This window comes from Scardinius erythrophthalmus (assembly GCF_964197995.2).
Source record: "Scardinius erythrophthalmus genome assembly, chromosome: 9".
NCBI classification, from domain to species: domain Eukaryota; kingdom Metazoa; phylum Chordata; class Actinopteri; order Cypriniformes; family Leuciscidae; genus Scardinius; species Scardinius erythrophthalmus.
This window is the reverse complement of record NC_138229.1, coordinates 33150673-33162759: the sequence shown is the minus strand read 5'-3', so window position 1 is coordinate 33162759 and position 12087 is coordinate 33150673. Positions and strand designations below refer to the sequence as shown.

Here is a 12087-nt window from a genome sequence, read left to right as displayed (position 1 = left end):
CACTGTCCTGCAGAGTTTACTTCTGAGTTTACTGGATAATATTCTGATTGTTCCAATCCAATCTGACTTCTGACCTGTAATGCTGCCTGAATCATAATCATACACTGTTCGTTCTTTGGCCAGAGGAGAACTGGCCCCCCAACTGAGCCTGGGTTCTCCCAAGGTTTTTTTTCTCCATTCTGTCACTGATGGAGTTGTGGTTCCTTGCCACTGTCGCTTTTGGCTTGCTTAGCTGGGGACAATAAATTTAACATTTAATTTAATATTTAACAATAATAATGATCTGCCTACATTGACACCATTATATGAGAACTGAACTGTGCTGGACGATGACATCACTGTTTTCTCCAGAACGGCTATATATATATAAATGAACTAACTAACTTTTTACAACAAAAATGAAACGTCACTGAACTTACTTAAGCTGGACTGTGACACTATTTTCTTCTGGACACAAATTTTGTTGCATTATATTCCTGTTATCTCTGTAAAGCTGCTTTGAATCAATCTTTATCGTAAAAAGCGCTAAATAAATAAATGTGACTTGACTTCAGACCCTGATCAAACATGCCTATGTGCAATTGTCTAGGCTGAATCTGAAAAAGCCCCCTAAACCCTCATTCACTATTCACTAGTACTGTTCACTTGAAGGAGTGAATGAAAACGAGTGAGCGAATTCGGACCGCTGTTGAGTGTACATCGGTTGTACACTCGTCACAGCGGTGCATCGTGGGATTGAACGGGTGCACTCAATAACGTCCACTGTGGTTTTGGACACCACTACAAATGGCTGTCGCTTCAAAAAGGGCATTATTTGAGAAGACAGCCATTTAGTGGTATCTGAAACCATAGTGGACGTTATTAGTTATTATAGGGGCGATTTCGGATTCATCCCTAGTGAGTGAAGACCTTGATTTGCTTGTTCAGGTGTGTTTGATTAGGGATTGGAACTAACTCTGCAGGCCATCGGCCCTCTAGTACTGGATTTGAAGAACCCTGACCTATCTACTGTGTGTCATGGGAAACATCTGTGCTCAAAGACCAGGATAGAGAGCCACTACTATACATTTTTGATCATTGTATGCAATACAAAAGTGATCTGTCATGAAATAAATGGCTTATCTTCCTTCGGACCAAAGAGAACACAGAACAAGATACATTCAGTAAGTTTATTTATAAAGCTCAGTTTCAAAAGCAGTTCAGAAATGTTAAAAGTCAAGTAGTAATTGATGTCTTGGTCATACATATGGTCCTTGTAGTGAAAATTACAAAATGTATAGATCCCCATCCAGAGAGTGCTGCTCACACTATATTCCTAAGCCAGAGCCAGCCAGAGATTCACAGTCTACCAGACCAGTCACTCTCCAAAAAAAATAGTTTCCATGGTAAAATGTGTGTTGTTTAGTCCGTGGTCATATAGGCATGGTCTTACCAGTTATAGTCCTTTTAATAGCAGACGCTGCCATACCACCCACAAACCTCATCCCCGCACTCCCACCCGGCAACAAAGCCACAATATAACCCACGATAGCGGCGATCTGAAGGCCGGCCCCGAGCGCGGTGAACAGGGTGCTGTGGAGACTGAGTGCCGCGTACAGGGTGCCCACCAGAGAGCACAGGTACACCGCGCCGCCCGGGGTCGGGGTCGCGATGAGTTTACTGGGTCCGCGGAGGATCGCCGCGCCGAGCAGCGCGAACACGGAGCCGAGCGACCAGAGCAACGCGAACTTGCGCGCCTTCAGCAGGAGCAACGGGGCGTACAGCGCCGACAGCCCGAAGCACAGAGCCGAGAAGAAGATACACGTCCCGAACGCGACCAGCCGCTGGGATCGACTCAGGCCCGGTAAACACGGGTCCGGTTCCGATGACCAGGGCCACGAGAAGCCGCCGCTCGAGCCCGGGCCCGATGATGACGCTCCGCGGCTGCTGGCTCTGGAGAACGGACTCGACCACCGGCCGAACCAGCTCTCGGGCACCGACTCCGGCTCATTAAAGTCTATGGTTGTGCTGGAACTGGACTGGGATATCGTCTTCGCGCCGCTTTTAGACTGAGCCAAATATTCCTGGAGCTCTCGGTTTAATTCTGCCATTATTCAGAAGGATAAAACAGGAAGTTGTTGTGGCATTGTGATGACGTCTCACAGTGACGTTTCTGGACTTCTTTTGTTTTTAATGGCGGTTGGCAAACCTACTGGACTGGAGTGTGGAGCACGAAGGGGGGGAATGCATATATCTACTTTACAAAATGACCTTAAATCCAATTTATTATACCTATTTCTTTCAAATGTTTATAATTGCATAATAGACTTATATAATATACTGTGCTGAAGCATTCTTGTTGCATTTTCAACAACGTTAGGCCTATTCAACAAAATCAGTCGCATTCGTTCTCTTTATATGCTACACAATTTAATGTCGTATCTGTACAAATAGAAGTACATTTTTAATCAAATAGCTTAAATACATTAGAAATACACTTGCATTTTTTATCCTCCAGCTAATTTTTTTGTGTTTGGAGATTAGAATTGGCGCAAAGATGGTCGAATAGTGGATAAATTGTACATTAATAACAAAGTAAAAGAAGCCTCTTATAAAATAATGAAAATGGGGTAGGCTATGATGGGGGAAGATGCCCCTCTTATGTGGATTCAGCCTTTTTTTAAATTGTAACATATTTAAATATAGGCTAGGTTTAGCACGTGTAGGATGATGATGCATCATCAGCCAATGTGTTATTATAGGAAATAAAAAGAAACATTTGCAAATTTGCTTGTTATAGCACAAAATGGCAAATATTAAAAGAGGGGTAAGTTGGTCCGCTACCAGGGATAATATTTGATATTCAACATAATACAATGTCATAGTTTACTATTTTCCAGAGACACCAAATTAGATCAGTTAACCTGGCTGACAAATTTGAATATTTAGATGAAATGACAAAATTAAAAATAGCGTAGCCAATAGTGCTGAGATGAGATTTTGTGCTATCTATAGTCATGAGAAAAACAACCCTAAAACGTGCTGGAAAAACAAATATTGATTAGGCCCTACTCTTGCAATATCTGTAAAGGTGAAAGAGAAACCTCTTTTTTTATTTCTTTTTTCCCCATTGCACAGACATTTTTGGATTGATATGGAAGTTTAATTAAGAAGAAATTGAGCTTTGCTGTTCAGCTGAGTAGATTCAACATATTAATGTTAATTTTAATCTGGTGAAATGAAATGGTCTGACTCCAAACCAAATTTTCCTCACTTTCAAAATGATTTCAAGCTTTATTGTATTGATTTACGCAATTGTAAAGGTCAAAAGACAATTAGAGCCTATATAACATGGTAAGCGGTATGGTGTTGCATAAAGTGGCACCCTTTTCCTTTTATTTATTATTTTTATATTTTGTTATTGTATTGTTTTCTGGCACTGTTTTATTATATTTATTTATTTATTTATTTATTTATTTAACTTTTGGATGAATATTCCTCATTGTATTTTTCATGTTCTGTAGCATGAATAAAAAAATAGTTAAATATTTAATTTAATATATAATAAACAAATACAAATATTTAGTATATTGATATGTTCTTTTTAATTGTCTTCATTTTGTTATGGTTCTTATTGTTGATGAACTGTCAGCAAAAGAAAGTGCTACACATAAGAAAAATGTCATTCGTTTATATTTCTGTTACATGTGTTCAGCGTTTGATCTGTCTATCTAGTAAAGGACTGAATTGCATTCAAGTTTGAATTTAAGTATACACAAGTCTTCTTGTTCTACATTTCCAAACCTTGACATTAGTTAATAAAAGTCCAAGTTTGAATTATTTGTTTGGTTTCATAAACAGACAGGCAGTCTGTCATGAAGACAAGAAGCGAAGGATGCAGAGGGAGGTTAAAATTAATCTCTCTCTTCATTGGCCAGTTGTCTTCAAAGCCTTTTTAGGGTTTGAACATGTCAATGGGGATATCCCTGCACTCTAGTGTCCAGCACAAGTGAGCGAGAGAGACACACACACCAAGGGACCAGGTCAGTTTAGCCTTAAAACACTGGGCACAATAAGTAAACACAGATTGATACTATTTTAAATATACTTGAATAGTATAAGTAGAAATGCCAACAAATAGTGTCCTGACAGACAGTGTATTCATAGACTGTATGCATGTGACTTATTTGCATGTTCCACATGGTAGTGGAAAGTTCATATGAAACACTCACGTGTCTGTTTTTAGCTTATTGCACATGACTGTTGTTTTGTAGCCAGCAGCTGGTAGGAAAATGCCTTTTTTGTATGTCTCATATTTAAAACAGAACTAATTGTCATATCTCTGCAGTTTGGGCTTTTGCTGATTTGTGGGTTTTTGGTTTTGACATATTCCTCTGCAGTTTACCGGTTTTGCTGCTATGAATGTATCGACTCTTCATTTACAGACTCATTCTAACATGTTTACAGGTCAATTTCTTTAAAAAATACATTCGAAATGCAGTTCATACACATTGACTTTAATAGCCTACTCATCTTCTATGACGAGCATCTTTGACTATACATAAAGGTATTTAACGATATTGTTGCCTGTTGTTTTGTGCCTGATGAAGCACAAATCTCTGTTGGATTGAAACATTGCTGGCAAGTTTTTTCCTTGAAATTTCGGTAACACTTTACAATAAGGTTCATTATTTAACAATAGTTAATGTATTAACTAACATGAACTAACCATGAGCAATACATGTAATACTGTATTTGTTAATCTTTGTACAACTGTTCATTGTTTGTTCATGTTAGTTCACAGTGCATTAACTAATGTTTACAAGATTTTAACAATGTATTTATAAATGTTGAAATTTAACATTAACAAAGATTAATAAATGCTGTATAAGTGCATACGTTCATTATTAGTTCATGTTAACTAATGTAGTTAACTAATGTTCACTAATGAGCCTTATAATAAAGTGTTACCGAAATTTCCTTGAAAGTTTTACAAAACCATATATATCTAACATGAATCCATTTCTAAGAACTTGGCACATGTGTTTTAAACTTGATTTTAAAAGATTTGTTACTTTCCTTTATCTTATATGTTCATTGACCTGTATATATATTTGTGATTTTTTGAGAACAACTGAAGCTGCTGTCAACTATTTATAAGAGGGCTTCTCAAATCGGTCTCTCAAGGTCCACTTTCCTGCAGAGTTCAGCTCCCGCCTTGATCTCACTCAGCTGTCTGTAACTTCGAGAATCGCCCCCTATCCTCATTCACTATTCCCTACATTACTCCACTAATATAGTCCAAGTGAGTGAATTCGGACATTGAGTGCGCTGTTGGACGGCTGCCGCTTTTGCATAGTTTGTGCTTGCTGATAATCATTTGACAGCTCCAGTATTAATGAAAAGATTTATCTTGAACTCTGTCATGGAAACTAGCATGTATAAACCTTAATTAAACAATTTAATAATCAATTGAAAAGTATGATATTACACTGTACCCACATTGGACCAGCGGTTTGGGAAATGAACGATGGATGATTCATGCCATCTTCTGGCGAGACTCAGGAATTAATTTGTCACAACACTCAGTGCATTATGGGTATTCTTTAGCTGTTGAGTTGGGCCCTGTCCCAAATGGCACACTTTATATGCACTTACGGTCTTGTTACGGTCTTCACATGGCTGCCATGTGCGCCGCTTGTCAGTTAAGTCCATAGCCGCTTTTCCATCATAACGTTCACTATGGTTTCGGACACCACTACAAATGGCTGTCCCCTCAAATAATGCCCTAGGGGGCGATTTCTGACACAGCCCATGATTAGCTTGTTTAGGAGTGTTTGATGAGGGTTAAAGGCGTGTTCACGCCATGTCGTAATTAGCATAATTGCGAGATTCCAACTTGTAAAAAGCATTCACATCTTCATAGAGCTCATAATTACAACTTGGTAAGAATGTCACGTGGTGATTACGGCATGGTGTTGTAAGGCCGGCCCAATCAGTCCAATGACAGTTTCCGATAAGCAGGTGAAGGTTTACTGCATGTTACTGTCTTTTCCGTGTGGCAAAGTCATTTAATTCCAATTAAACTTTTATCTGACTCCATTTTATCACAACCTCGAATTTAGGTTAGAATGCCAATTAGTTATTGGTCATTTATATAATAGTTTAGCAGCATTTTTGATTATTCTATTTAACTCTTTACTCTTATTATCCTTGTTCATTCGGGTGCCAATGTCGCAGAGGGTCCTCACACCGGCCGTTCATATTATGTGGGCCCACGATCACAAACTCATCAGTTTTGGGTCACTAAACAGAGGTAATTGGCTAGTATCTTAGACGGTCACATTCACGCTTACTCTAAGATATTTTGTACCACTACAGATATAAGCCATCCAATATTACCTCTCTGGTAGTAGCTTTGGTTTGGTCATGCCATGGTTTCCCACGTACACTTAACTAAAATAACGTTACATTAAACAGAGGTCAGACTCACCCTATTTAGGTTAGTCGAGCAGCATTTTGCTGTCCTAAACGGAAATTTTATACTTGTAAAAGTACACTTGAATTAGTGCCAACTAATTACACGTAATTTAGATATATTTTTAAGATGAAAAAATGTGGTTTTACAGATACTAGACACGTGACTTTCAAATGAAAGATTGGTATCAAAGAGCACACCCAGGTTCCTAACCGACGACGAAGACTTAACAGAGCAGCCATCAAGTGTTAGACAGTATTCTAGGTTATTACGTGAGGACGTTTTTTGTCCAATAATTAGAATCTCTGTTTTTTCAGAATTTAGTAGTAGGAAATTACTAGTCATCCAGTTTTTTATATCTGCTATGCATTCCGTTAATTTTGTGAATTGATAAGTTTCATCAGGGTGTGAAGAAATATACAGCTGAGTATCGTCAGCATAACAGTGAAAGCTAATGCCATGCTTCCTAATGATATCTCCCAAGGGTAGCATGTACAGAGTGAACAGCAGCGGTCCTAGTACTGAGCCTTGTGGTACACCATACTGAACTTGTGATCGATGAGACATCTCTTCATTTACTGCTACAAACTGATAACGGTCAGATAAGTATGATTTAAACCATGCTAATGCAATTCCACTAATGCCAACATAATTTTCGAGTCTATTTAAAAGAATGTTGTGGTCGATAGTGTCAAATGCAGCACTAAGATCGAGTAACACTAATAGAGAGACACAACCACGATCGGATGATAAGAGCAAATCATTTGTGACTCTAATGAGACCAGTCTCAGTACTATGGTACAGTGTAAATCCTAACTGGAAATCCTTGCAGATATCATTTCTTTCTAAAAAAGAACATAGTTGTGAAGATACTGCCTTTTCTAGTATCTTCGACAGAAAGTGTAGATTTGAGATCGGCAGTTTTTTAACAAGCGGTTTAATCATAGCCAGCTTAAAAGTTTTTGGTACATGTTCTAATGACAAAGATGAATTAATGAATTAGAGGATCTATGACCTCTGGAAGCATCTCTTTCAGTAGCTTAGTCGGTATAGGGTCTAACATACATGTTGTCGATTTAGATGATTTAACAAGTTTAGAAAATTCTTCCTCTCTATAGCAATGAATGATTTTTTTTTTCCTTAAGGAGACTACAATGCACTGCCTGATGCGATACTGTAGTAGATGGTTGCATAGCTATAATTTTCTCCCTGATATTATCAAGTTTCCTAAAGTCATTACTGCTGTGCTGCTTGGAACCGTCTGAGCTTGAAGCTTTATTTTTTGTTAGTTTAGCCACCGTTTCAAATAAATACCTTGGGTTTTGTTTTGTTTATTTTCTTCTAATTTGGTTGAAAAATAAGAAGATCTAGCAGCTTTTAAAGCCTCTCTATCTGCAATCGAACTCTCTTTCCATGAAATGCAAAATACCTCTAGTTTTGTTTTCTTCTAGTTTTGTTGCGCTCCATTTTTCTGGCTGCTCTCTTAAGGGCCTGAGTGTGCTCGTTGTACCACAGTTTTGGACTATTTTCTTTAATCTTCTTTAAGCGCAACGGAGCAACTGTGTCTAAATTGCTGGAAAAGAGAGAGTTAAAAGTTTCTGTCGAAATATCCAGTTCTTCTAAGCTATCCGGGATGCTGAGATGATGAAACTGATCAGGAAGATTATTAATAAAGCAATCTTTAGTGGCAGAAGTGATAGGTCTAACATATTTGTAACACGGAGTCGGCTTTGCAGCCTTGGCTAAATGAAGTTTACACGAGACTAGATAATGATCTGAGATGTCATCGCTCTGCTGCAGAATTTCAACGGCATCAGCATCTATTCCATGTGATAATATTAGATCTAGAGTATGATTACGACAATGAGTAGGTCCTGACACGTGTTGTCTAAGAGTTCAGAATGTCTTTAAATGCCAATCCCAATGCATCTTTTTCGTTATCTACATGTATATTAAAATCACCAACAATTAGGACTTTTTCTGCATCCAGTACTAACTCTGATAGAAAGTCAGCATGTTCTTTGATAAAGTCTGTTTGGTGCCCTGGTGGCCTGAATACAGTAGCCAGCACAATCATCATCACATGTCATTTACACTAGATATTGTTACATTAAGCACCAACACTTCAAAAGAATTATATTTGAAACTAGATTTCTTAGTATTTCTGAAAATATTACTATAAATTACAGCAACACCTCCCCCTTTGCCTTTCAGATGAGGTTCATGTTTATAACAGTAATCTTGGGGGGTGGACTCACTTTAACTGGATTTAAAGTAATGTAATCGTTTGGTTTTAGCCAGGTTTCTGTTAAACACAGCACATCTAGGTTATAGTCTGTAATCATATCATTAACAATAAGTGCTTTTGAAGTAAGGGATTGAATATTCAGCAACCCAAGCTTTAGCATTTGCTCATTTGTATTATATTTGTTTTTTTTATTTGTTGAACATCATGATTTCGTCTTGCATGGGGATGCTAGTTTCTCAAGAGAGAGTTCAAATGTTCATTTCCAGAAACGTCCTTTGTCTTCTCGGGGAGTGGTCGTTCCTCAACCAGATGGCCCCGCATTTTCTAATTTCTCAAGTCTTACAGTGTGAATGCAGCATAAGCTCTGCAGGAAAGTGGACCTCGAGAAATGTATAAATAGCCTACTATATTGACTCAGAAGAATAATAATAATAAAGCATTACAAGAATAGCTTAATGCCCAAACTGTTTCTAAACTGTCTTGTTGTTGGTTGTTTATTATTATTATTATTTAAAAAACTAATATTCTTTCTTTCCATGCAGCCAGTATCATGTCACTATCACAGATAACGCCGACCCTCTTCCTGAGCGGGGCTGATGCTCCTATGAATCAGGCACTAATGACCCGCAAAGGCATTACACTCATTGTGAACGTGACCCTGTCCCACACCTGCCCCATGTACCCCGGTGTGGAGTGCATACGTGTTGCAGTGTCCGACCACCCAAATGCCCGTCTGGGGGATCATTTTGAGCACGTTTCAGCTCGAATCCACAACAACAGAGATGGAGGAACGCTAGTGCACTGCGCCGCGGGCATGAGTCGCTCACCGGCTCTAATAATGGCCTACCTCATGAAATACAGAGGAGTGACTCTGAGACAGGCACACAACTGGGTTAAAGACAGCAGACCCTACATCCGCCTCAACACGGGATTCTGGACCCAACTTCTGAACTATGAGAAGAAACTCTACGGTAAGAATACTGTGAAAGTAGCAGATCCGCTAGATCCAGTGCCAATGCCCAAAACACCAAAACTACCTTCCAAGAACAGCATGAGACAGTGTCCTCCATCACCGAGGCCGAGATGGCTTAGAAGATTCACCTCTTTGGCACTTTAATCAACAGTAGCAAACGCCAAAAGTGGACTTTAAATGTCCCATTTTCATATTGTAAGGGCAGTGAAAGTATCACTTTGGATGGACAGGACCTTATGCAGTGAAACAGACCATATCAGTACTTCAGCTTGACTGTTTTGATTTTAAGAGTCTTAATTGCCACTTCCTCCTGGTTTCTAATGCATTTAACTTTTGTTTGTTCGTTTTTGATGTGGCCTGGTTGGAATTCTGTGAATAAATGTTGAAATGTTGTAGTATGTTGCATTATTTAACCAACAGAGGACACTGTTGGAGCATCAGACTCACACGGGCTCAGGGCTAATGAATGGGAGGTCTGCTCGGAACATCTTTATCTCAATTAATCTAAAGCTAAGTTTGCTTGGATTTCTACAGTATGATGTGCATGATGTTAAGACTCTGCAGTTTAAACCTTTTTTAAATTTTAAAAGTGCAAATAAAATGAACTGAAAATGTAATTGTAATATTTGTTTGACAAAGTCTTTTTTGAAAGTTTCAAAAAGTTTTAAAGACATTTTGATCCACTTCAAATGTTAACTACTATATATTAGTCAACATTTGAAGTGGATCAAAACCTTTCATCAAAGTTATACATTATTTTGAATAATACCCGTTCTTGTTTTGGGACAACTTTGATGAACTCTTTTTGATCCACTTCAAATGTTGACTACTGTACCAATATATATATATATATATATATATATATATATATATATATATATATATATATATATATATATATACACACACACACATAATACAAATAAATATACAAATAAATAAATCAAAGCCTCAAAGCTTTGCCCTTTCCACCCAGAGCTCGGTTGCTCTGTCTGAAGTAAAACTCGCCTCCCTCATTACCATATGGACAAAGAAATGTAGGCTATAAATAAATAAATGTGAAAATAAATAAATATAGACATAAATACATACATTTCTAAATAAATGTGGAAATAAATGTCTAAATAAATAAATTGTGTAAAAAAAAATACAATTATGCATAAATAAGAGAACAAAAGTATAAATGCACTTTTATGTTTGTTTTTTACAGTACTTTGTATATTTATTTATTTATTTATTTCTTATTTCGCCAGCTTTGGCATTCCATAAAACCCCTGATAGATATTTATACATTTTTTATTATTATTACTTTAAATCTCTATAGCTTATTTTAGAATTGGCCTTGTGACACAAGGTGAGCATTTCAATGAGACAAAAAAAGTCTCAGGTTATCATTCGTCACCTTTATAATACAGGTTGATCCCTCGCAATCTCTCTTTTAATCATGTGTGTTTAGTGCTTTTGGCAATGTTGTGTTGGTGCTGAATGAGGGGAGAGAAGGCATGCTTCTTTGGGGAAGGGGGGAGGGGGGGAATGAATGTGTTGAAAGCTGAGAAAGACAGCGTGGAGAGGGGGGAGAGTCGAAATGTCTTGGATAAAAAAAAAAGGCACTTATTTATCCTGAAAAATAAATGTAATTTAGTTTTGGCTAAAAGCCTGCCATCTTGTGCAACAGGAAACAAGTTGGCCAACTATGTTTTGGGAAAAAGTGAAGTGTTTGTGTGAACCGGCCCGTGTGTTTCTTTGTCTCTTTGTTAATGAGTCACTGCTTTCAGTGAACCCATCATGGGATAAATAAGCATGTCATTACCACACACTCATTTATCTTTCGGCACATTATTTGACAGCAATCCGTCCTTGTAAGGTATTGCAGTCTGACCACAAATGATATGTTAGATGTTTCCCTGGAAGGTACAGCAGAACATTCATTTGGATGGTGTGTGTGCGTGCGCGTGCGTATGTCTGTGTGTAGTGGAGAGAGAGAGAAAGAGAGAGAGAGAGAAAGGGCACAGTGCCAAACACCAGGCGCCACTCTTCCATTATGATGACCTCATCCCCATCCACTACTGGAACATATCGCCTACATTCATCATCGCTGAATGTAGTGTTTGTGTTTCATGCACAATGAAATTCACCAGCATTACCAAATAATACTAAGACTTGTATGTTAATTGTGTAATAAATGTAGCTTTGTTTTTATTGCTAAAATGCTGTGGAAACGAGACCTCAATAAGTTGCTGCTGGTTTTAGGGTTTTCTCAAGATTGAAGAGAACAGAACTGAATCAACACTGAACTGACTTCAACTGAATAATAACAATATTTATACGAAAATGTTCCTGTTGTCCAAAAAGTTCAGTTAGAATCGCAAAACATGAAAATGGTTTATTCAGCTTAAAATGCACGTTGAA

General features: G+C 37.9%; 2 protein-coding genes across 4 annotated transcripts; one reads left to right on the top strand and one right to left on the bottom strand.

The window, feature by feature from the left end:
- Positions 1-1028: 1028 nt before the first annotated feature.
- On the bottom strand, positions 1029-2139 carry sft2d3 (SFT2 domain containing 3). The gene has a single exon (XM_081375036.1). The coding sequence runs from the start codon at positions 2088-2090 to the stop codon at positions 1413-1415; it is 678 nt and encodes a 225-aa protein (XP_081231162.1). The 5' UTR covers positions 2091-2139; the 3' UTR covers positions 1029-1412.
- A 1786-nt stretch (positions 2140-3925) lies between these two features.
- Positions 3926-10071, top strand: LOC308696368 (dual specificity protein phosphatase 18). Of its 3 annotated transcripts, none has more exons than XM_081375042.1 (2): positions 3926-4022; positions 9248-10071. In XM_081375042.1, the coding sequence occupies exon 2, from the start codon at positions 9256-9258 to the stop codon at positions 9820-9822; it is 567 nt and encodes a 188-aa protein (XP_081231168.1). In that variant the 5' UTR covers positions 3926-4022; positions 9248-9255; the 3' UTR covers positions 9823-10071. The 3 variants fall into 3 exon arrangements, with proteins under 3 accessions (XP_081231168.1, XP_081231170.1, XP_081231169.1); XM_081375044.1 differs by lacking the exon at positions 3926-4022 and adding an exon at positions 4056-4263; XM_081375043.1 differs by lacking the exon at positions 3926-4022 and adding an exon at positions 4271-4546.
- Positions 10072-12087: the final 2016 nt, after the last annotated feature.

Bases quoted from the DNA above. Each gene is read 5' to 3' on its own strand.
- sft2d3 (XM_081375036.1), bottom strand. From the start codon at position 2,090: ATGGCAGAATTAAACCGAGAGCTCCAGGAATATTTGGCTCAGTCTAAA.
- LOC308696368 (XM_081375042.1), top strand. From the start codon at position 9,256: ATGTCACTATCACAGATAACGCCGACCCTCTTCCTGAGCGGGGCTGAT.